This window comes from Rana temporaria, chromosome 1, assembly GCF_905171775.1.
Source record: "Rana temporaria chromosome 1, aRanTem1.1, whole genome shotgun sequence".
Classification (NCBI taxonomy): domain Eukaryota; kingdom Metazoa; phylum Chordata; class Amphibia; order Anura; family Ranidae; genus Rana; species Rana temporaria.
In genome coordinates, this window is record NC_053489.1 from 619078729 (window position 1) to 619104920 (window position 26192).

A 26192-nucleotide genomic window follows, 5' to 3' on the forward strand; every position below is an offset into this window, starting at 1 on the left:
TCGAGTGATCCCTTATATAGGGAGACTCGATCGATGATGTCAGACCTACAGCCACACCCTCCTACAGTTGTAAACACACACTAGGTGAACCCTAACTCCTTCAGCGCCCCTTGTGGTTAACTCCCAAACTGCAAACTGCAATTTAAATGCATTTTTTGCTGTGAAAATGACAATGGTCCCAAAAATGTGTCAAAATTGTCCGAAGTGTCCACCATAATGTCGCAGTCACGATAAAAATCGCTGATCGCCGCCATTAGTAGTAAAAAAATAATAATTGATAAAAACTATCCCCTATTTTGTAAACGCTATGAATTTTGCGCAAACTAATCGATGAACGCTTATTGCGATTTTTTTTTACCAAAAATAGGTAGAAGAATACGTATCGCCCTAAACTGAGGAAAAAAATGTATATATGTTTTTGGGGGATATTTATTATAGCAAAAAGTAAAAAATATTGCATTTTTTTCAAAATTGTCGCTCTATTTTTGTTTATAGCGCAAAAAATAAAAACCGCAGAGGTGATCAAATACCACCAAAAGAAAGCTCTATTTGTGGGGAAAAAAGGATGTCAATTTTGCTTGGGAGCCACGTCGCACGACCGCACAATTATCTGTTAAAGCGACGCAGTGCCGAATCGCAAAACCTGGCCTGGGCATTTAGCTGCCTAAAGGTCCGGGGCTTTACCGGTTAAGCTGCAAATCTCATATTCTCATGAACGACTTCTATTCTATAGAGCAGGTATGTTGGCAGGTTTATATTCAAATCACATGGCGATCCAATATTAACCATGGAGCTCCCTGCCTGTAGAAGAAACATATTTTAGGACTGCTAATGTGTAACTCCCACCAGAACCCCCCCTCACCCTTCAACATGTCAGATGTCTTTTGGGCACCATTGCAGAGACTGCTCGGTTGCTATGACTGATCACCATGGCAACAAGCATCACCTAATTCACTGCACACACTCACACACACACTCACACAGCACAGGGAGAGAGAGACAGCCCTGGCTCACCAATGCTGGTCTGCTAGCTGAGATTGGAGCAGCCATTTCTGATACCCAGAAGACAAAAGAAAAAGAGAGACACAGGTATTGTGCATGCTGCCACATCCTCTGACCGGCAAGCTGTCCTCTATGGCACAGGTCATCAGCCTTTGCTGGGAAATGATTGCATGCTCCTGGAGGGTAGATTCTATTGGCTTAATGCATCTGCAGGCAAGTCTGTTTTCAGCCTCAAAAACAAAAGCAGATCTTCTATGGAAGCAATAAGCCACATACATGGGCATATTTAATAATGCAAGAGCAAGGAGCGAGTATTTGGGGCAGCAACCAATCACAAATCTGCTTCTATCCATCTGCAGGGTCTAGAAAAAAAAAAAAGGATTTCCATCACCTGCGTTGGATTAGCACTCCTTGCAGCTAAGTACAATCGCTCTTTGCTGTTAAATAATCCCCTCCAGATTTATGGGCTCTTATAATACAAATTAGCGCTCTATTAGGGCATGAGCCTATTTATTATGCATGTGTTGCTTGTATGGGATTTGAAAGGGGTGGTGATGGGGAGGGGGGCTGGGGGAGGGGTTCTGCAGGCCCTGCCAGAAATGAAGTGGTTAATGAGTGATCGGCATTGATTGACTGGCTATGACACTGCAGATAGACGGTTGGCTGTTCTGCTGCATTGGAAGCGGTACGGCGTGCACTTTATACGCTGGGATTTACTGCGCTTCGTTCGTGACATTCCACATTGTTAAAAAGTAACGAGGAGATTGGATCAACGCTATTTATTTTTTTCTCACGGTGTATAGATTTGATGTGTTATATTCTAACTATGTATCATTATATCTCATTCCTCATTCACAAGCTTGACCTGTCCATGCAATGCCCTCTCTTCTTACTTATTAATGCACTTCGGGCAGTAGAGATCATGCTATCATGGGTACTTAAAGTGGCATTAAACCCAAAACCAAAAATGTATTATATTGCATTTAACCAATCATTAGATGTGGTGGCTGCATTCTTTATTTTTCAGACCCCCTTCACACTGGGGCGGTTTTCAGGTGCTTTAGCGCTGGAAATCGCCTCTGCTAAGTGCTGAAAACGCCTCCCATTCATTCAAGTGTGACTTTTCACACTGGGGCGGTACTGTATTTAGTGCTCCCAAAATGCCCTGCCCATTGCAATGAATGGACAGCGCTTCCAAAGCGCCTTAAAAGCATTGCAAAACTGGAGTTTTTAACCCTTTTTTGGGTTTAAGATCGCCCCGCTAGCAGGCGAAAAGTACAGCTAAATCCGCGCTAAAGCATTGCTAAAACGAGCGACGCTTTAGTGCGAATGACGGGTACTGTAAGTGTGAAAGGGGTCAGAGAGACACTAGAGACACTTTTGGACAGCAGCATTGTCAGCCTAGAGGAGTAGAGTGTTAGATGTACTATCAGATTTAGATACACCAACAAATTGAATTGAAACTCCAGCTAATATTTTTTTAAGCAGTTACAGCAACCTTTTTTTTTGTTCCTTTTGGGAGGCTTAAAGGGGTTGTAAACCTTCGTGTTTTTTCACCTTAATGCATTCTTCTATGCATTAAGGTGAAAAAACACCTTGCAGTGTCAGGCCCCCCCCCCCGTTTTTACTTACCCGAACCCCGAATTTCTGTGGGCTCGATCCCACTGTCCCTCTCTCCATGGGTTCTCGGCTCTTCATTGGATAGATTGATAGCAGTGCAGCCATTGGCTCCCATTGCTGTCAATCAAATCCAATGAGGCGGGCGTCCTGGTGGTGGCGCCGAGTCCTGCATTCGGCTGCTATGGACGCCGAATGCTGGACATTGGAGTGCCCCGCAAGGTAATCCCCTTGGGGGAGTGCTTCCCATAGGGGGTTATCTGATGCGGGGAGGAGCCAGGAGAGACGCCGTGGGCCCCCAGAAGAGGACGTTCTGGCCACTCTGTGCAAAACAAGCTGCACAGTGGAGGTAAGTATGACATGTTTTTTTTTTTTATCGAACCTATAGTATCACTTTAACGTTTTACATAGATATAACTGACCATCATAAGCACCCCTATCAGTAAATGGTTTGTCTCAACCCTCCAACTTCTACATCTTCAGGACAGCTAACCCCTTGTTCACACTTATGCGATTTCAGATGTGAATCGGATCGCACTTGATTTCATGACAAGGGAAATAACATTGGTTCCTATGGAGCCTGTTCACATCAATGTAGCGCAGCTGCAATCTGACTTTGGGAAAGGGTTCTATGCTTCTTTGGTTTGATTCAGTGCAATTCTGTGGTCCATAGACTTATTATTATTATTCAGGATTTATATACCGCCAACAGTTTGCACATCGCTTAACAACATGAGGGCAGACAGTACAGTTACAATACAATTCAATACAGGAGGAACCAGAGAGCCCTGCTCATTAGAGCTTACACTCTAGAAGAGAAGGTCAAGTGATACACAAAGTAATAACTGTGGGGAATGAGCTGATGGAGACAATAAAAGTACAGTTGTTAGGTGTGGGTAGGATAAGCTTTTCCGAAGAGAATGGTTTCCAGGGATCATCTAAAAGCTAATAGAGTAGGAGATAGTCGAACAGATTGGGGAAAGGAGTTCCATGGGGTGAGAGAGGCTTGGGGGGAGAAGTCCTGGAGGTGAGCAAATGAGGAGGTGAAAAGGGAGCTACAGAGTTTCCTCTTGATCTTTCCTATTGTCATAAGATTCCAGCAGGTTTTCTTCCACAGCACAGAAATCGCAGCTGTATCCAAATTGTGAATAAAAATCACTGCAGCTGCAATTGGGAATTGTATTCAAAATTGGATCAAAATCGCACTGCACCAGTATGAACCTAGCCTTATTCTGTTGAAAAACGACAGACATAAATAAAAGAAAGAAACCCTAAAAAAAGAAAGTTAATGCAGAAATTACAGAACCCCTGACCTGCAATCTCAGTGACTCAAAGTATTAAGGCAAGGTCAGCATGACAGCCAGGCAACAAGCTTTTTCAGAAGGGGCAAACAGTGGTAGCCTCAATGCTCTGTTATAATGGGCTGTGATTGCTGATCACATTCTGAAAATGCTTTTTGCTTAGAGATTTCTGGTTTAAGCATTTTTTGAATAAGTGACTGATAACAAAAATACAACAAATAAAGTAAAAGTTAGAACTCCGGATTAGACACAATCTTGATTAGGTCAGTGATTTAAAGCACCTAAAACATACACTAGGTCGATAGCCAGGCAACTTGTACTTTCAGAAGAAGTGTAATTACAGCCTTTCATGTCCCCCTTTCATACAAGATCCAGACCTTTTATCACCATAAATTTTACATGATCACTAGCTGGGAAAATAAAGTACCTTGCTCTCAGAACTAATGGTGCCCATACATGCTTAATTTTTTTTTATCTGATCAATGTGCGATTCAATCAATAATGAATCTGCAAACAATTGAATAGCAGTAAATTTCCTACCGATTGATTTATTGTAAGCTTTAACGAGCAGGGCCCTCTGATTCCTCCTGTATTGAATTGTATTGTAATCGTACTGTCTGCCCTCATGTTATAAAGCGCTAAGCAAACTGTTGGCACTATATACAGTAAATCCTATATATTAATATTATTAATAATAATAGTACAAAATTATGGTGGCCATACACACCATGATAAATGATTGACTTCTTTTCTGATTGACTATACATTAGGAATATTCTATCTATAGTTGACAACCCATTTGATTTTCCATATTGCCATGACATTTATTGCCCATTAGAACTATTGTGACCCTATGTATTGGTTAGCTACTAGCAGGTGAAAAGCCTGATTTGCAGTCATAATTTTTGCATGCCTGAGCACCTGAGATGAGAACCCTAAAAAAACAATGCCACACTGACATAAGCAACAACATAAAAGTACACCAACAGTTTGGCTAGGTTCATACTAGCCTGTGCTCTGAAAAGTGATTTGCAGTGAATCGCTTTTTAGAGTGCAGATAAGCACTTGGCTGCCCCCACTTGTGTGCCTGTTTTTTTTTTGCCAAATGCCAAGCATTTGGAATTCAGTTGTACCACAGACACATTGACTTGAATGGCTGAGTCTGAAAGGCGGTGCTGCCTGTCAACTTGACAGGCCATTGCCTGTTACCAGCCCCCTTATGCCGCATACACACCATCACTTTATGTGATGAAAAAAAACAACATTTTTAAAAACGTCAATTTAAATTTAACGCTTTGTGGGGGAAAACGTTGTTTTATGTCTTGTGAAAACGACAAAGAAAAATTGAAGCATGCTTCAATTTTATGTGTCGTTTTTCAAAACATCGTTTTTTGTTTCACAGAAATTGACCGCGTGTAGCAAAAAACGACGTTTAAAACGCAGTTTTTAAACCCGCGCATGCCCAGAAGCTAGTTATGAAGCGAGCTACAATGGAAAAAAGTGGTGAACGTAACCTCGGTTTGCTATAGCAGTGTTAAAAAAACGATGGTGTGTAGGCAACGTCGTTTTTGAAAATTGAAGTTTCAAAAACGTTGTTTTTTACTTCACAGAAAATGTCGTTTTTTTTTCATCACATAAAGTGATGGTGTGTACGCTGCATTAGAGTCTCAAAACAATGCAGTTTAACTACTTGCTGACCAGCCGCCATCATTATACTGCGGCAGGTTGACACAGCTGGTCGAATCGCCATAGGTGTACGTTGGCTGCTTTAAGACCTATTGGGGGCGCGCGCGTGCCCGCGGCGCAACACTGGAACCGATGCTCGTGGCCAGTGATCCATGATCGCTCCTCAGAGAGCCAGAATAGGGATCTGTTAATGTAAACAGACAGATCCCCGTTCTGTCAGGAATTAGAGAGAGATCTGCTGTTCCTAGTGATCAGGAACAGCGATCTCTCTCTACTCCCAGTCAGACCACTGCCCCCACAGTTAGAAACACCTCCCTAGGTAATTCTTACCCCCTTGATTTCCCCCTAGTGTTAATCCCTTCCCTGTTAGTGACACTTATACAGTAATCAGTGGCTATATTTAGCTCTGATCGCGGGAAGTGTCAAAAGACCAGGCTGATCCTCTCCCATGAGCAATAAGACTTGTTGGTTCTTCCCCACGTTTGTTAGAATACACGATGGTTGAGATATTACTTCCAGTTTCTCACGGAGCCAGATGAAATCCAGATGGAACTGTAGCCGTTTGCCTAGGGGCGACTGCTGAGAGGATAACACCCTTGCCCCACGTAGGTTGCCAAATGTAGCAAGGTCCCAGGCCTCCTTTAGTTTGATGAGAACCTCCAGAGCCAGGGACAGCTGACATCCTTCTATATAGCGTGTGTTACAAGGCACGGTGGGTGTAGTTCCAGATAGATTCATGGGAGCCAGACACTTCTTGAATGCAAAGAGATTTATTTTCTCTTGAACAGGCTGTGGGAGAGAGGGTTTAGGGCCAGGGTACCCTTAGGTAGTTGCAGTGTTAATTTGCCTCCAAGCTCCTTCAGGGGTAGTGCTACACGTGGGGGCTCGTCTGGGGTTTGAACCCGGGACCACTCACCACGTGTAGCACTACCCCCGAAGGAGCTGCTGGTTTGTTTTGGGTCTACGCTCTGGTTGTCAACCCCTGAAATTGGCTCAAAACCCTCTCTTGGCACAATTTTTATAGTGGGAATTGTGGACCCCAATAGCTTGCTGGGGGGCACAATATCCTGGCACACCACAGTGAATTATATAAATTAAAGGTTACCTTGAGTTGTATGGATCCTACAGGATGACATAGAGACTATACACAACTTTCAGCTTATCCAATGTAACTCTTTACTTGAAAGGATAAAGCAAAAGAAACATAGGTAAAACGATAAAAGACAGCTTGCAGAGCCCTGCAAGAGTCAGAAACAGAAATAACAAATAAATACACTTTAATTTATAATGGCTATGCAGACCTGTGTAAGCACGCAGCAAGGGGATTCCCCCCAATAAGGTATCCACACTGAAGTACCTCCTTGCCAAGCCTCGCCCAGCTCTCACTACTAACAATACTCACAGTGTAATAGAACCAATTACTCGATCAACGAGTATGAAAATTAATATCAACAGTATGCAACAACTAAATAGGTAGTCTTTGAGTAATATAGCTAACTAACGTGGCTTGGTGGGCCAGGCCAAACCTCGATATAAATGATCTTAACAGTTCGTGCACGTATGCGTTGGCATGCGTTGGCGTGCAAAGGAAAAAAACACAATTTGTAATCAAAGGAGAAAAATAGTAACTGGTGGAAATTTCCTGAACAGTCAAATCACAGTGATGAATATCAACAATCCACCCTCCTGCAAGGCAGTCAGTATGCTTGGGCAGGTCCCCGTCTCCAGGGCCGGATTAACAATGGGGCTGATGGAGCTGAAGCTCCAGGCCCATTTCTCAAGATAGGCCCATTTGCCCCAAAAAAAAAAAAAAAATGTTTTTTTTAATAATTTTTTTTTCTAAGATCGAATTTGGGGGGTTGTAGATCGATGACCAGAGGTCACAGAAACCCTACATTTGGGGGTAGGCATGGGAAGAGCTACCCCACAACTGGTTAAAATATGGGACGGCTATCATTTATGGTTCCGGAGATACAGGCCTGCTTGCACAGCCTGTCAGAAGCTACATACAGAGCGGCCAGTATAAATACAAGCTAACACACTACAGCAGACTGATAGGATCACAGTGCTTATAATAGGTATTTGTATATTACTCATGGTAATTAACCCCTTGCCACCCAGGCCAATTCTGACACTTCTCTACTACATGTAAAAATCATCATTTGTTTTTTGCTAGAAAATTACTCTATGGTGGTCTTTGCACTTTTTATGTTGCAGGGTACAGAGCTGCACGATTCTGGCTAAAATGAGAATTGCAATTTTTTTGCTTAGAAGATAGATCACGATTCTCTCACGATTGTTGCGGCGTAACATCATCTTTCACATTAAAAAAAAAAAAAAATGGGCTAACTTCACTGTTTTGTTTTTATGGTTTTTATTATTCATTGAAGTGGGAAAATGCAGTGTGACATAACATATTGCAGCAATAGCCATTGTATTCCCTAGGGTCTCTGCTAAAATATATATAATGTTTGGCAGTTCCAAGTAATTTTCTAGCAAATAATATTGCTTTCTAACTTAAGAAACAAGTGTTGGACTTTAAGTGGTTTAATTTAGTTACAATGTTAGTTACAATGTTTCATTTTGTTTACAAACTTCGCAGACTGCCCAGATTTGTTCTTTACACACAGAAGTGTATCCCTTTGATCTAAGAAGGAAGTGTCAGTTACAATGTTTCCTGTTAAAAACTTGGCAGACTGCCCAGATATTTTCTTTTGACAGCTGAAAGTCTCTCCACTTGTTATATGAAAGAATCAGCAAACTCTGCATTGAAGATTGTCAGGGGGGTTGAATCGAGATCACGATTTTTTTAACGATTAATTGTGCAGCTCTAGCACGGTATTTGCGCAGCAATTTTTCAAACATGTTTTTTTGGAAAAAACTGTTTCATTCATTAAAAAAAACACTAGTTAGTTAAGTTAGCACAATTTTTTTTGGTATCCTAAGCGATGCTTTACATTTTTTTAGGTTACATGTTTAGAGTTACAGAGGAGGTCTAGTACTAGAATTATTGGGCCAAATTCTCAAAAGAGATACGCAGACTTAACTGCTGTTCAGCCTGCGTATCTCTGTGCCTAACTTTGGAAACGATTCTCAAAAGGCTTTTTCCAAAGTTAGGCAGAAAATCTGACATGTGTAAAACACTTACACGGTCAGATTTTAGGATGCAGTACCGCATCCGCCACTGGGGGCATTTCTCATTGAAATCCAGCTTTGCGTATGCAAATGAGGACTTAAGTAGATTTTCAAAGCATTTCAGCACTTTGATTTCTGCCTAAGTTCCGAATTTGCCGGCGCAAAATTAGGGCTGGTTTTACAATGTGGAAAGTTAGCCAAACCTTGTAAAGGCCCATTCCAGCGACGGCATTTGGTATACATTCCTGAGGGAGAACTCCACGGCAATTTTGAAATTCAAAACCGGCATGGGTTCCCCCCCAGGAGCATACCAGGCCCTTAGGTCTGGTATGGGTTGTAAGGAGACCCCCCCACGCCGAAAAATTGACGTAGGGGGTCCCCCTACAATCCATACCAGACCCGTATCCAAAGCACGCTACCCGGCCGGCCAGGAAGGGAGTGGGGACGAGCGAGCGCCCCCCCCCCTCCTGAGCCGTGCCAGGCCGCATGCCCTCAACATGGGGGGGTTGGGTGCTCTGGGGCAGGGGGGCGCACTGCGGGCCCCCCCACCCCAGAGCACCCTGTCCCCATGTTGATGAGGACAGGACCTCTTCCCGACAACCCTTGCCATTGGTTGTCGGGGTCTGCGGGCGGAGGCTTATCGGAATCTGGGAGTCCCCTTTAATAAGGGGGCCCCCAGATACCGGCCCCCCACCCTAAGTGAATGGATATGGGGTACATCGTACCCCTATCCATTCACCTGTAGGCAAAAAGTAAAAGTTAATAAACACACAACACAAGGCTTTTTAAAATATTTTATTATTCTGCTCCGGAGGCCCCCCCTGTCTTCGTTATTAGCTCAATTACCAGGGGGGGCTTCTTCTTCCGCTCTCCGGGGGTCTTCTCCGCTCTCCGGGGGTCTTCTCCGCTCTCCGGGGGGGCTTCTCCGGACTCCGGGGGGCTTCTTCCATCTTCTCCCCTCTTCCGCTCTTGACTCGGCGAACCCCGGTTCTTCTGCAGCTCTCCGGTGCCTTCTTCTTCAGCGCTGGCTGCCTGCTATGTTTGTGTGTTAGCTCGATTTCAAACAGGCAGCCGGCGCGGTCTTCTGTGACGCCAGGGTCTTCTGGTCTTCTGTTCTTCCGATGTTGCCTCGTCGCCTGTTGTCGCTGTAATGATGGAAGCGCGCCTTGCATCACATTTATATAGGCATCACCGTCCCATCATGCTCCGGCAGGTACCCACGTGGTGGGTGCCTACCCACGTGCACCCACCACGTGGGTACCTACCGGAGCATGATGGGACGGTGATGCCTATATAAATGTGATGCAAGGCGCGCTTCCATCATTACAGCGACAACAGGCGACGAGGCAACATCGGAAGAACAGAAGACCAGAAGACCCTGGCGTCACAGAAGACCGCGCCGGCTGCCTGTTTGAAATCGAGCTAACACACAAACATAGCAGGCAGCCAGCGCTGAAGAAGAAGGCACCGGAGAGCTGCAGAAGAACCGGGGTTCGCCGAGTCAAGAGCGGAAGAGGGGAGAAGATGGAAGAAGCCCCCCGGAGTCCGGAGAAGCCCCCCCGGAGAGCGGAGAAGACCCCCGGAGAGCGGAGAAGACCCTCGGAGAGCGGAAGAAGAAGCCCCCCCTGGTAATTGAGCTAATAACGAAGACAGGGGGGGCCTCCGGAGCAGAATAATAAAATATTTTAAAAAGCCTTGTGTTGTGTGTTTATTAACTTTTACTTTTTGCCTACAGGTGAATGGATAGGGGTACGATGTACCCCATATCCATTCACTTAGGGTGGGGGGCCGGTATCTGGGGGCCCCCTTATTAAAGGGGACTCCCAGATTCCGATAAGCCTCCGCCCGCAGACCCCGACAACCAATGGCAAGGGTTGTCGGGAAGAGGTCCTGTCCTCATCAACATGGGGACAGGGTGCTCTGGGGTGGGGGGGCCCGCAGTGCGCCCCCCTGCCCCAGAGCACCCAACCCCCCCATGTTGAGGGCATGCGGCCTGGCACGGCTCAGGAGGGGGGGGGACGCTCGCTCGTCCCCACTCCCTTCCTGGCCGGCCGGGGTAGCGTGCTTTGGATACGGGTCTGGTATGGATTGTAGGGGGACCCCCTACGTCAATTTTTCGGCGTGGGGGGGTCTCCTTACAACCCATACCAGACCTAAGGGCCTGGTATGCTCCTGGGGGGGGAACCCATGCCGGTTTTTTCTTTGAAAATTGGCATGGAGTTCACCCTCTCAGGAATGCATGCTGAGCGACGCTGTCATTTTTTTTTATAATTAATTGTTTTCCCGGCGCGTCTTTTTTTTTCAGCCGTCGCAACTTTAGTGTCCCGTCGAAATTCTCAAAGCCGACCGGCGTTAATTACGTTCGCGCGCTGCACGTCGGGAAAATGACGTCACACGCATGCGCAGTACGGCCGGCGCGGGAGCGCGCCTCATTTAAATTTTAAACGCCCCCAGGAGAGGAGGACCGCCTTACGACGGCGGCACTTAAGTTACACAGCGTGTAATTTCTACCTAAGTGCTTTGACGATCAGGTACTTAGGTAGAAATTTTAAGTCAGTGTAACTTAACTGCTGAAATTTAAGTTACGCACAGTTTTTGAGAATTTGGCCCATTGTTCTCGCTGTAACGATTGTGGCGTATGTAACCTGTGTGTATCTGGTTCTGATACTACCAGTGCCTACCCAGCCACTGACTAGTATCTCTCCCCAGCCTGTCCCCACACACCCTCTCACCTGCTGACCTGTGGATGGGGGAATCACTTCTGCAGTGTTATTGTGTTCTGCCAGTGAGTACAATGATCAGTGTTGCTAACTTTAGCTGGCAGCACTGATTGTTTTAAGAAAAAAAAAAACAGGCTGGTTGTACTCAAGTTGATTAATAGATTGACTTGTGTAAAACCAGATAGCCCATACATAGATTGACTATGGCTGGTCTCTGCATAATTGGCGTAATTTCAATCCATGTATGACCCGCTTAACCACTACGCAGTCCCTAAATATCCTTCCACTCCTGTACATAGTGCTCACTGTCATACTCTCCACACTCCTCTCCTTTACATAGTGCCCACTGTCATACTCTCCACACTTCTCTCCTATACATAGTGCTCACTGTCATACCCTACACACTCCTCTCCTGTACATAGTGCCCACTCTCATACCCTCCACACTCCTCTCCTATACAGAGCGCCCACTGTCATACCCTTCACACTCCTCTCCTGTACAGAGCGCCCACTGTCATACCCTTCACACTCCTCTCCTGTACATAGTGCCTGCTGTCATACACTTCTCTCCTGTACTTAGTGCCCACTGTCGCACCCTCCACACTCCTCTCCTGTACATACTGCTCACTGTCATACCCTCCACACTCCTCTCCTATACATAGTGCCCACTGTCATACCCTCCACACTCCTCTCCTATACATAGTGTTCACTGTCATACCCTCCACACTCCTCTCCTATACATAGAGCCCACTATCATACCGTCTACATTCCTCTCCTGTACATACTGCCCACTGTCATACCCTCCACACTCCTCTCCTGTACATACTGCCCCATCATACCCTCCACACTTCTCTCTGGTACGTACTACCCTCTGTCATACCCCCTCACTCTTCCTGTACATACTGCCCATTGTCATACCCTTCACACTCCTCTCCTGTACATAGTGCTTTTTTCCGTACCCTTTGTACTCCTCTCCTGTACATAGTGCCCACTGTTAGACCCTCCACATTCCTCTCCCTCACCTGCACATACTTCCCACTTATATACCGTCCATACTCCTCCCCTATGTCGCTTACCCACAAAAACAGTTCTTTAAAATGATACTGAATATCCTCAATGTTACCAGCTCTAGAATGGACACACTTTTGTTAGTTCAACTAAAGGAAGTATCAGTTCTCATATTTGTTCTGCCCCATTATTAGTACTCATTTAATTTTGTGATTACTACTATGATGTATAGAGGAACATCGGGGATCTCAGCTACTCTAAATATACCACAAAAAGTGGCCCTGAAAATATTTTTTAAATGTTGGCAACTGTGCACTTAGGCACTGCCCAAGGGCCACCGCCCACTGGGTCAGTAGAGGGCCCCATGAGAGGCTCCTGGGATCCTGTGATATTAAAGCGGTAGTAAACTTTCCTGACATTACTACTTTTTAGAGGCCCTGTGGTAGGTAATGCCACAATGTACAAGTATGCACAGCATATTAGCACATTAGTGTACACTTACATTTTCAGACTGAGCCCTCCAGTGCTGCGATGAATCAGGCGGGGCCTGGACACTTCCATCTTCACCCGGTCTTCCTTCTGGGTTCTGTGCCATTGGTCACTTGCCTTGGCTGGGCTGCGTTCATGTAATTCCCACGCATTTATTTATTATTTATTACACCCCATTCACACCTCCGCGACAAAACGCCCGACGCCGGCCGCTCGAGGGGAGAATTCCCATTGCTGTCTATGAGATGGTTCACATCTCATAGACGCCGTACACCTGCGGCATGAAAAAAAGTCCCGGACCCTTTTTTTCAGGCGGCATTGGCGTTCGGCCATACAAAGCAATAGGAAGGATTTGTAAAAAAAAAGTTACACTATTCGCGGCAAAATACGCCGCGTACGCGGCGTTACTTGTCGCGGAGGTGTGAATGCAGCCTAAAAGGCCCCACCAAAATCCTCAGCACCAGGCCCATGATGTTCTTAATCTGGCCCTGCCCGTCTCATCTAACCAGTTCAGGCCCTGTCCTAAAGAATCACTCCGTCCACGATCTCCGATCGCAGTCCTTCAAGATGACAGCCTCCGGTTCTCAGACAAGTCGCAGGGGTACTGGAGTCCCGTCCGATCACTCCGTCAGAGGTTCTGTCTCTCCTTCTCAATGGCACTCCGCCGGGGCGTAAATAGGCCGCAATTTCAGCCTAGACTTCCGGGAAGAGACCTCGCACAGGTGTCCTCCTGAGTTGAAGAGGCGGTCCATAGAGAGTGCGCCAAGCAAGTCCTCTCCCTTAAATGGCCGTGCGGGGAGCAAAGCGCTCTGGGATTGTACAGTTGCTCTCTGGGTAATGTAGTCTATAACAAGCCAGGGCAAATGGAGTCTCTTTTCTCCCTGCACTTAATTTCCCAACATTATCTGCAGTATCAGGACAAAAGTAAGCAGCAGGTGGTTATAACACAATTCGGCCACAGGAGGGAGCTGAGATCCTTCTTGATCAGCAGATGGTAGTTTTTTATATCACATAAAAAAGGTGATATCCCGCTACATACAGGTTCCCCCAGCAGGCTAAGAAGTCCAAGAAAACCCCTGCTCATTGGCTGAGAGACCCCATATACTCCTAATCTGTCCTTGCATTGCCCTTGTCTTATCTATTGTCACCAGCGACAGAAGAGAGAAGTGCAACAAATTACAGTCTTAGGGCCCTTTCACTCTGGTGCGTCTTTCCCGCGTTTTTTGCCGTAAAAATAGCGCTATTAAAACGCCCATAAAACGCTTCCCATGCCCCCTCCATTGAAATGAATTAAAAACCGCTGTAAAAACGATTTTACTGCGTTTTTACCGCGTTTTTAATTCATTTCAATGGAGAGGGGCATGGGGAGCGTTTTAATAGCGCTATTTTTACCGCGAAAACGCGGCAAAAACGCACCAGTGTGAAAGGGCCCTTAGGGTGAAATCAATTGATCCCTTACAATTGGCCAAGGCAACTATATCTGGCAGGTAAATTCAGCAGCAACCCTGCCTAAACCTCAGGGTGCTACATATTAATTTAGTCGACCAAAATTAACACTGTTCTGAATGCTGTTCCACCACACTGTATTAACCACTTACCGACCAGCCACAGTATATATACGGCTCTCCTGCGCAATCCGACGTACCCATATCCGCGCATGTTAAAATTCTATGTTCCCCGGCCACCCGCGATTGCAGAACGGGGATCTACCAGTGTAAATAAGGTGGATCCCCGTTCTTTCAGGGGACAACTCTGAGATCTGCTGTTACTAGTGATCAGGAACAGCTATCTCTTTGTTGTCCCAGGCAGCCCAGCCCCCACACAGTTAGATCAAACCCATGGAACACAGTTAACCTATTGATCGCCCCCTAGTGTTAACCCCTTCCCTGCCAGTGTCGTTTATACATTGATCAATGCATTATTTTAGCACTGATAAATGTAATAATGTTACTGGTCCACAAAAAGTGTCACTTGGGGTCAGATTTGTCCGCCACAATGTTGCAGTCCTGCTAAAAATCGCAGATCGCCTCCAGTACCAGCAAAAACATAAAAATAAAAAAAAGTCCATAAATCTATCCCCTATTTTGTAGACGGTATAACTTTTGCACAAATCAATCAATATAAGCTTATTGAGATTTTTTTTTTTTTGCCAAAATACAGCAGAATACATATTGGCCTGAATTGATGAATAAATTCGTTTTTTTATATATTCTTGGGGGATTGTGTTATAGCAGAATGTAAAAAATATATTTTTTTCTTCAAAATTGTCAGTCTTTTTTTGTTTATAGCGCAAAAAATAAAAATGCAGAGGTGATCAAATACCACCAAAAGAAAGCGCTATTTGTGGACATCAATTTTGTTTGGGTACAGCGTCGCACGCTCACGCAATTGTCAGTTAAAGTGACGCAGTGCCGCAATGCAAAAGGGGGTAAAACTTTCCGGGACTGAAGAGGTTAAAAAAATATATATATATAATCATTCTAGCAGTACCTTAGATGATCGCACACTGCAAATATACAGTTATGAAGCTGTAAGTACAGGAATACCTAAGCACAAGAAATGCACTGCTAGTTGCAAAGAGTAATTCAACACAAAAGTGGATTTTATGCAAATTTTGGTGTGTGACACGTTGTTCCATTTGTGCTATATAAAATTGATGTTCCCTACAAGAAACACTTTTAGAGTTCAGGTCCACATCAAGATTTCAGATTCAGTTTATAGCAATTGCATCAAAAATTTGTATCCAATATAAGATCTGCGCTGTTATAAAGGAGGCTAGCAGAAAGGTTGATATAGTGTGTAGTACAGCCCTCAAAATTTCCACTCGCCTACTAGCATTTGGCGAGTGGATTTAAGCTGGGGGCGAGTGATGACAGGGCTGCATGACCAATCTCCCTCCAATCTGTGCCTACACTTAGAGTCCCGATGAGATTGGTGGCCGAAGAGGAAAGTTGCATGCTCGGGAAAAGTAGTCTGGTGAGCCGCGCACAGGCAGAGCAATACACAGGTGCTCTCCTTACAATTCTCATTAAGCCATGGGACCTAACAGTATGACCTCTCTGAGCCTGCCCCCCTCCCCCCTCCCCCCACCAATGTAGCTGGAGAGCAGAAAGTAATGAGTGAGGTGGAGGATTGCCAAAATTACCACTCTGGTGCAGCGCTCACTGAAAGTTGCCCTGACATGAGAGCGGCAGCCTTCTAGTTTGTGCAGTTTTCTTCTCCTTGTGCTCTATGCAAGTGTCCAACAGTTTAGCCTGAGCACTGTGAACAGACTGGTCTCAATGTGTGCTGTGCGCTGTCAATGTGCGCTGTGCTATGGTGTCAATGGCTGTGCAGTTGTGTGGATCTCAGCGCTGGATTGTACTCCCTCCCGCTGTGCTGCAGCTCCTCTCCTCTCTGCCAGCCTGAATAAAAGGGGGAAGTGGTGACATGCAAGCGTGGAGCCGCACACACAGGCTCCTGATGATGAGATGAATGGGAGAGAGAGAGGATGGATCAGAGTTGCAGAGGAGACAGCAAGAGAATGGGCAAGAGACCCAGTTCTAGTGCCCTGTCCCTCTGGTCTGCCCCCAGTGCCCTGTCCCTCTGGTCTGCCCCCAGTGCCCTGTCCCTCTGGTCTGTCCCCAGTGCCCTGTCCCTCTGGTTTGCCCCCAGTGCCCTGTCCCTCTGGTTTGCCCCCAGTGCCCTGTCCCTCTGGTTTGCCCCCAGTGCCCTGTCCCTCTGGTCAGTATAATATCACAATAAAAACAAAGTATACACTATATTACAAAAAGTATTGGGACACCTGCCTTTACACGCACATGAACTTTAAAGTGGATGTAAACCCACTCTTATCCTTTTTAAAGTACTGCCATAGTGCTGATCTATAAGGATATAGATGCCTCCTGCATGTATCCTTACCTGTCAAATGTCTCTCAAAATGTCTGTTATGAGACCCGAAAAACTGGAGATTCTGTGGGTGGGTCTGTTGTCTGGAGCTCGTGATGTCAGTAGACTCCCCGACCACCTCTACACTCCCCTTATCAACATGCATTTTCTCCTGTGTATTTCTTATGCCGCGTACACACTATCATTTTTCCTGACGTTCAAAAACCCGTCGTTTTTACGTCCGACCAAAGTGCAGTGACGTACAACACGTACGACGGGACTATAAAGAAGGAGGTTCCTTTCAAATGGCGCCACCTTTTGGGCTGCATACTTGATTCTAAGCATGCACGTTTTTTTTCCCTCGGAAAAGAATACACTTGACCGTTTTTCGCGACGAGAAAAAGACTGACGTGAAACACAATGAGAAAAAAGAGAGCTGGTTTCAATTTTTTTGTGGGCAGTTTTTTCGTCAAGAAAACTGCTAGGGCGCATACACACGACCGGTTTTCTCGACCAATATAAAAAATGGCAGTTTTCTCGTCGTGAAAAGCGGTCGTGTGTATGAGGCATTACACTGAACTTCTGCTATGATCACTAACATCCAGTCAAAACACAGAAAAGTAACCACATGACTTCTCAGGCTGTGCATGAGATATGTAAATCACCTGTCACTCACAGCAGGGGGGAAGAACAGACAAGGTTTTCTCTGTTTGTCTGTTTTATCTCACTGAAAAAAGTTAGGAGGATTGCTCAGAGCTGGATTAACTCGTTGTGGAAAGATTGGGCACATATGATCTAATAATCTTATACTATACATTGTGCCAGCCAAAAAAAATAAAAATATTTGGGTTTACATCCAATTTAATGGCATCCCAATCTTTGTCCATAGGGTTCAATATTTAGTTGGCCGATCGTGTGTGGGCCCCATCGGTCAGTTATCCTTCGGTCAAAAAAAAGAGAACTGCTTTAAAATTGACCGATGGACGCCTAACCGATGGGTCAAAACCGATCGTTAGTATGCAAAAGCATCGGTCAAAAGGCAGCGCATGCTCAGAATCAAGTCGACGCATGCTTGGAAGCATTGAACTTCGTTTTTTTAGCACGTCGTGTGTTTTACGTCACCGCGTTCTGACACGATCAAATTTTTAACCGATGGTGTGTAGGTGAACCGATGAAACGGTCCTTCAGTCCGTTTTCATCGGTTTTGACGTGTGTACGCGGCCTTAAGGTATCAGAATACCAAGACAACTTTGTGGGAACAGTTTGGGGATGATCTGTTCATCGAAGAACTTAACTGGCCTGCACAGATGATTTTCTTGCACTTTATCTGCACTTTTTTACATATTGTATATACTTTATTTTTAACGTGATCTTATACAGCACTTTAGGATTTATGTATTTACATTTATCTTGAATTTTATATAGATATGTGACTAATGGCTGCACTTTGTGATTAATTGTTGCCATCTAATTGTGTGGCCCTGCTGGTGATTTTCTTTATTAAACATCATAGTTACATAGTTTGATAAAGTGGAGTTTATGGGACTTTAACCACTTGCTTACTGGGCACATATACCCCCCCCCCCCCCCCTTCCCGCTCAGGCGAAATTTCAGTTTCCAGCGCTGCGTCGCTTAAACTGACAATTGCGCAGTCGTGCGACGTGGCTCCCAAACAAAATTGATGTCCTTTTTTCCCCACAAATAGAGCTTTCTTTTGGTGGTATTTGATCACTATTATTATCATTATTTTTTGCGCTATAAACAAAAAAAGAGCAAACATTTTGAAAAAAAAAATCAATATTTTTTACTTGTTGCTATAATAAATATCCCAATTTTTTTAAAAAATAAATAACAATTTCTCAGTTTAGGCCGATACGTATTCTAAATATTTTTGGTAAAAAAAAAAAAATCGCAATAAGCAACTGGTTTGCGCAAAATAGCGCCTACAAAATAGGGGACAGAATTATTTTATTTTTTTATTATTATTTTTTTTACTAGTAATGGCGGCGATCTGCGAATTTTATTGGGACTGTGACATTATGGCGGACACATCGAACACTTTTGACACATTTTTGGCACCATTCACATTTATACAGCGATCAGTGCTATAAATATGCACTAATTACTGTATAAATGTGACTGGCAGGGAAGCGGTTAACACTAGGAGGCAAAGAAGGGGTTAAATGTGTAGCCTAGTGAGTGTTCTAACTGTAGGGGGAGGGGACTGACTGGGGGAGGTGACCGATCTGTGTCCCTATGTACAAGCTATCCAGCATCGGTCTCCTCTCTCCCTGACAGGACTTGGATCTGTGTGATTAGACACACAGATCCACGTCCTTGTCTGTGTAACCGCCGATCGCGGGTGCCAGGCGAACATCGCCGCTGCCAGGCACGCGCATCGGCATCTCAGTGATGCGGCGCCCCCCAGTGGCTGGAGGCCGGAGGGCGTATATGGACGGCCTCCTGGGAATTCGGATCCACACTGCGGCCGTAGAAAGTCGTCAGGCCGGCAGGAAGTGGTTAAAGAAGCCATGGCCTGGTGAGGTCATGTAAAGTCCCACCCCCTCTTGATAGTTACATTGTTAGTCAGGTTGAAAAAAGACACCAGTTCATCCAGTTCAACCATAAATATAAATAAAAAATAATATCAAACCTAAATATACGCACAGTTGATCCATAGGAAGGCAAAAAAAAACCCAGCAAACATGATCCAATTTGCTACAGCAGGGGAAAAAAAATCCTTTCTGACCCCACGAGGCAATCAGATTTTCCCTGGATCAACTTTACCTTTAAATGTTAGTACCCAGTTATATTATGTACATTTAGGAAAGTATCCAGGCCTTTCTCAAAGCAATCTACTGAGCTGGCCAGAACCACCTCTGGAGGGAGTCTGTTCCACATTTTCACAGCTCTTATGCCCTGTACACACGATCGGTCAATCCGATTAAAACGGTCTGATGGATTTTTCCATCGGTTATCGGATGAAGCTGACTGATGGTCAGTCGTGCCTACACACTATCGGTTAAAAAAACGATCGTGTCAGAACGCGGTCACGTAAACCACGTACGACGGCACTATAAAGGGGAAGTTCAAATCCAATGGCGCCACCCATGGGGCTGTTTTAGCTGATTTCGTGTTAGTAAAAGATGATTCGCACTTTTCTGTCTGTTACAGCATGATGAATGTGCTAGCTCCATAACGAATGCTAGTTTTACCAGAACGAGCGCTCCCGTCCCCTAATTTAGTCTGAGCATGCGTAGATTTTTAACCGATGGACGTGCCTACAGACGATCGTTTTTTTTCTATCGGTTAGGTATCCATCAGATAATTTTAAAACAAGTTCCATTTTTTTTAACCGATGGATAAATAACCGATGAGGCCCACACACGATCGGTTTGGTCTGATGAAAACGGTCCATCAGACCATTCTCATCAGACAAACCGATCTGTGTACGCTGTGAAATCTCTTTTCCTCTAGATGTAAAGAGTGTGCCCTTGTCCTCAGTGTTGACCGTAAAGTGAATAACTCAACACCAAGCTCACTGTATGGACCCCTTATATATTTGTTGATGTTGAGCATATAATGTTGATTAACAATAAGCAGTGGAAGATTGGCTTATGATTGTTTGCTCTGCATATCTCTAGCCTATATAAAAATCCCACAAATTGTGTACATGAACTTCAATGTTTGTTGGAGGGGGCATCACAACTCAACCTCCATTTGTCTGTCATCCTGCCAAATAATTGTATGTAATAATTTCTTCATCTAGCAGCTGGTATCACAGACAACTGACTAACTGCTAGCCATGACCAATGACCTTACAAACTACAGTAATGAACATTATGAATGGAGGTCAGGAAGCCATTTTGTTATTAATCACGTCCATAGAGAAGAGCACAGCTGTGCATTGTTCTCTTGCTGGCAGTGTTTAACAAGATAAATTGTTGTTTTTCTTTGTAGTGGGACGACAAACACAACGTTTATACAATGCATTACAGGAGCACGACATCCTGCATTTACTCCTTGTTCCTGCTGATGATAACGGTGGGGCTGCCCTTCATGAAGCTCGTCTTAGCGGAGGAACTGCATGGGACCACAATACCGCCAGAAAGTATGTCACACTATTACTGCAATACTAAGTACAAGCAGGCAGACTTCAGGCGGTGCTCCTTGGGAGGTCTATTTAAATAAGCCTCTTCAAAAAGAAAAATGGCTTCCAGTCCAATTTGTATTAATGTGTATAACGAAGCCAAGGAAAGATGGAAAAATCTCCAAAAGGCATCAAATTACAGATTAGACATTCTTATAATATGTCAAAAAAGTTAGATTTTATTTCCATCATTTACACTTTCAAAATGACAGAAAACAAAAAAATGGCGTCTGCAAAAGTTTGGGCACCCTGCAGAATTTATAGCATGCACTGCCCCCTTTGCAAAGCTGAGACCTGCCAGTGTCATCGATTGTTCTCAATCATCATCTGGGAAGACCAGGTGATGTCAATCTCAAAGGTTTTAAATGCCCAGACTCATCTGACCTTGCCCCAACAATCAGCACCATGGGTTCTTCTAAGCAGTTGTCTAGAAAACTGAAACTGAAAATAGTTGACGCTCACAAAGCTGGAGAAGCTATAAGAAGATAGCAAAGCGTTTTCAGATGTAAATATCCTCTGTTCGGAATCTATTTAGGAAATGGCAGTCATCAGGAACAGTGGAAGTTAAAGCAAGATCTGCAAGACCAAGAAAAATATCAGACAGAACAGCTTGCAGGATTGTGAGAAAAGCAAAACAAAACCCACGTTTGACTGCACGATCCCTCCAGAAAGATCTGGCAGACACTGGAGTTGTGGTACACTATTCCACTATAAAGAGATACTTGTACAAATATGGTCTTCATGGAAGAGTCATCAGAAGAAAACCTCTTCTACGTCCTCACCACAAAAATCAGCGTTTGAACTTTGCAAATGAACATATAGACAAGCCTGATGCATTTTGGAAACAAGTTCTGTGGACCGATGAGGTTAAAATAGAACTTTTTGGCCGGAATGAGCAAAGGTACGTTTGGAGAAGAAAGGGCACAGAATTTAATGAAAAGAACCTCTCTCCAACTGTTAAGCATGGATGTGGATCAATCATGCTTTTGGGCTGTATTGCAGCCAGTGGCACAGGGAACATTTCACGAGTAGAAGGAAAAATGGATTCAATAAAATCTCAGCAAATTTTGGATGGTAACTTGATGCCATCTGTGAAAAAGCTGATGTTAAAGAGAGGATGGCTTCTACAAATGGATAATGATCCTAAACACACCTCAAAATCCACAGGGGAATAAAACCAGTGGCGTAAACTGAAGGTTTTGCCATGGCCTTCACAATCTCCTGACCTCAACATAATTGAAAATCTATGGATAGACCTTAAAAGAGCAGTGTGTGACAGACAGCCCAGAAATCTCAAAGAACTGGAAGACTTTTGTAAGGGAGGAATGGGCAAAGATACCTCAAACAAGAATTGAAAGACTCTTGGCTGGCTACAAAAAGCGTTTACAAGCTGTGATACTAGCCAAAGGGGGCAGTACAAGATATTAACTCTGCAGGGTGCCCAAACTTTTGCAGACGCCATTTTTTGGTTTTCTGTCATTTTGAAAGTGTAAATGATGGAAATAAAATCTAACTTTTTTTGACATATTATAAGAATGTCTAATCTGTAATTTGATGCCTTTTGGAGATTTTTCCATCTTTCCTTGGCTTCGTTCTGCACATTAATACACATTTTTACCTGGGGTGCCCAAACTTTCGATCCCCACTGTACATGACAGAATTGTAATGGAAATGAAAACTGAATTTCTTTTAGGGAAATTTTTATTTGCTTGTTTTAATGTTTAAAAACAGAAAACCAATCATAAATGTATAAATTTAAAGTGAACAAAAGTAAATAATAAAATAGATGCACAGGTCCACATAAGGTAAATAGTCCACAATAAAGAAAAAGATCCAACCGTGCATACTGCGCGTCACAGGTTGCCGAAAAAACCCGAACGTCGGTGCGGCTCTATACGGCGCCTGCGCACCGACGTTCGGGTTCTGTCGGCAACCTGTGACGCGCAGTATGCGCCGTTCGGAAGCCTGTCAATCACAGACAGTGCTTGGGAACGCCCACTCCCGCGGGATTGCCGTGAGGTGAAAATCGGGATTAAGAGGTATGTGCTGAGAAAAAAAAAAAACACCCACATTCTGTCGGTAGGATGGCGCGACTCCGTGTGATGTCAGAATTTTTTTTAAAAGGTGAACCTCCACTTTAAAGTGTTACTAAACCCACAACAGTAAATTCAGTCTATATATCCAGTAAAGCATGCTTGTTTTATTCAATGTGTAACTTAAGAGATTTATCATCCATATTGTTTAAAAAGGCTGTTTGATCCTATATTCTCTGATCCTCCCCTTCTTTCACAGTCCCCAAACTATCTTTTGACAGTACAGGGACACTCTGCACATGCTCAGTTTGGTGTGTATTGCTAGAGATTTTTTTTTTTGGGAGGGTGCATGTGATCAGCACAGGGCCAATTAGCACTGTCCAGATAGAGGGTCAGGGGTCCTGCAGTCTCATAAAACAGTCAGAGTAGAATAAAAACTAATTCTACAAGCTTTAACCAGACACTGATAGAAGTCACAAGACTGCTGTAACTGTTAATGAGAAAAGGTATTTAGCAGTTTATACTTACAAAAATAATTGCATTTCCATGTTCTGTGCACTGTGGGAGACCAGATATAGTAAATGCAAGGTCCTGGGTTTAGTAACACTTGATGAATGGCAGATGGATTCTGGGGTACTTATATCAATGGATTACTAGACAGGAAATCTTGTATAGCCTGGGAAACAATAGTACCTTTAGGCTCCATTGACACCATGGCATTCCATTTTGCGGACGGAATCGCCCTTGCGCCCTTGAGATCCTCACTATTTTGAATGGCACCAAACCCTGGAACGATTTTGCCGCGATTGTCGCCTGATGAATTGCGGTAAAAACGGGCAAACAGATGTGTGGCACGTCCAAAGCCCAGGAGTGCAAGAACTTCTTTTGGGCATCGGGTGTCCTGTGATTCTGTTTGCGCGTTTTTACTGCGATTTTACAGCGTTTCGTCTAACGGCAAAATCGTGCCACAATTTGGTGCTGTTCAAAATAGCGGTAATCGCAAGGGCGTCCCACGATTTTGAGGCATTTCCGTATCAAATGGTGTGAATGGACCCTTTAAGTCTACCAGTCAGCATAACTAACATATACTGTAAAAAGGGAAACTAAAATGTTTTGGCGTAACTTTATTTCACTTAGGTTTATCAATTTTTATTAAACTTTAATAGGTAGATTCAGAAAGAGTTCTGAATCTACGCCGACCTATGTTTAAGCGTATGCTCAAACAGAGATACGCTTAAACATATCTAAGATACGACGGCTTGCGCCGTCCTATCTTAGATTGCAATATTTCGGATGGCCGCTAGGTGGCGCTTCCATTGCGGTCGGCGTAGAATATGTAAATGAGTTGATACGCCGATTCACGAATGTACGCCCGGCCGCCGCAGTAGTTTTACGCCGTTTCCGTAAGGCATTAGCAGGCCTAAAGTTATTCCATCTATTAGGTGGAATAACAATGTTAAAGTATGGCCGCCGTTCCCGCCGCGAGATTCAAATTTTTTACGTCGTTTGCGTAAGTCGTCCGCGAATCGGGATTTACGTCGTTTACGTCCACGTCAAAATCAATAGGCCCGTGCGGTGTACTTAGCCGCAATGCACCCTGGGACATGTAGGCGCCCGGCGAATGCGCATTAAAATAAAAACGTAAAAAACGTGAGGTCAAGCCTCATTACCATAAAACACGCCCCCCCTCCAAGACATTTGAATTTGGCGCCCTTACGCCCGCCCGCTTTAGGCTACGCCGCCGTATATTAGCAGGCAAGTACATTGAGAATCATGTACTTGCCTAGCTAACTTACGGCGGCGTAGCCTAAACAGGCTAAGCTACGCTGCCGCAAGTTTGCACCCATGTACCTGAATCTACCTATAACTGTTTATTAACTGTTTTATATGTGTTTTTACAATGTATAAAAAATCTTATATTGCACACATAAACATTTAATATAGGGCATAATGAGTGTTCCGTTTCAAATGCTACTATATGCATTATTATACCTTCTTAGAGCCAGTCTGTCTGGACAGTCACCTGCTGACTTGGCACCATTCACAGGCAGCCCAGTGTTTTATAAATGTAGGAAGACAATGACTTTCCTAAGCCCTGTCTCTGTGAAGTACAAACCTTGAATGAGGAAACATGGAAGAATTGGGAAGGGCCTAGCTAGGACTGAACTAACCAGCAGTAAACAGGAAAAAGAAACCAAAATCACATAGTAAACATGTTATAGTGGCTCAAAACCTCCACTAGATATCGGCATACTATTGAACAGCAACAGCCTGATGCAGTTCAATACAACACGTAAAAATACATGTAAGTGGGACAGAACAATGAGTTTTTAAAATGTAGAGCACAGCAGAAGCTGTTAACCTTCAGGCTCTCTCTTCTTTTGTTGCTAATTGAAACTTACTATACAGTTGTCTGAGCAGAGTAAGCAGGTGGAGAGTCATAGGAAGGAATCACTGTTCTAATGAATTCACGGGTGTAAATTTCAGTATAAAGCAACTCTGATGCTGTTTTAAAAGACAAAAAAAACCTAGAAGGTGTTTTCATAAGTAATTTGTTTGCCTCCTATTGCTCTGATTTTCTCTGTCTGAGGCCCCGTACACACGACCGAGGAACTCGACGTGCCAAACATCGAGTTCCTCGGCCAGTTCAGCCCTGAAGCCGCCGAGGAGCTCGGCGGGCCGAGAGCTCCCATAGAACAACGAGAAAATAGAGAACATGTTCTCTATTTTCTCGACGAGTTCCTCGGCGGCTCCATCGGGCCGAAAGTGTACACACGACAGAGTTTCTCGGCAGAATCCGGCTCTGACCGAGTTTCTCGCCGAATTCTGCCGAGAAACTCAGTCGTGTGTACGGGGCCTGACAGTCTCCAGCAGTATCTCCACTTCCAGGTGTGTCAGATGCCTGTGTCCCAGTCACATAGGCTGGTATGGCTACACCAGTGCCATTCAATGCAGCATGATACTAACTAATAGCTGGATTTGAGGTCCATTTCAGAGCGTTGTTTATATTGTCGTGTTTTTCCAGGTCGGCCTTGTGTGGACTGTCATGCCTTTGAATTCATGCAGAGAGCGCTGCAGGACCTTAAAAAGACAGCATACAACTTAGACTCACGGGTAGGTAAAATACACAATACTCAATAACACTGAAATGCAATACATTTTTTCTTATAACCAGAGAGTCAACA

The 26192-nt window shown here is 44.4% G+C and overlaps 1 protein-coding gene across 1 annotated transcript in view; it reads left to right on the plus strand.

Moving 5' to 3' along the window:
* The first annotated feature begins 942 nt into the window (after positions 1-942).
* The window catches only part of LOC120924372 (neuropeptide-like protein C4orf48 homolog), a 34383-nt gene continuing 9133 nt past the window's right edge, over positions 943-26192 (plus strand). The window contains exons 1-3 of the mRNA XM_040335295.1: positions 943-1089; positions 20785-20935; positions 26033-26121. Coding sequence (XP_040191229.1) covers positions 20812-20935; positions 26033-26121 — 213 coding nt within the window. The 5' untranslated portion in view covers positions 943-1089; positions 20785-20811. The remainder of the gene's footprint in view (positions 1090-20784; positions 20936-26032; positions 26122-26192) is intronic.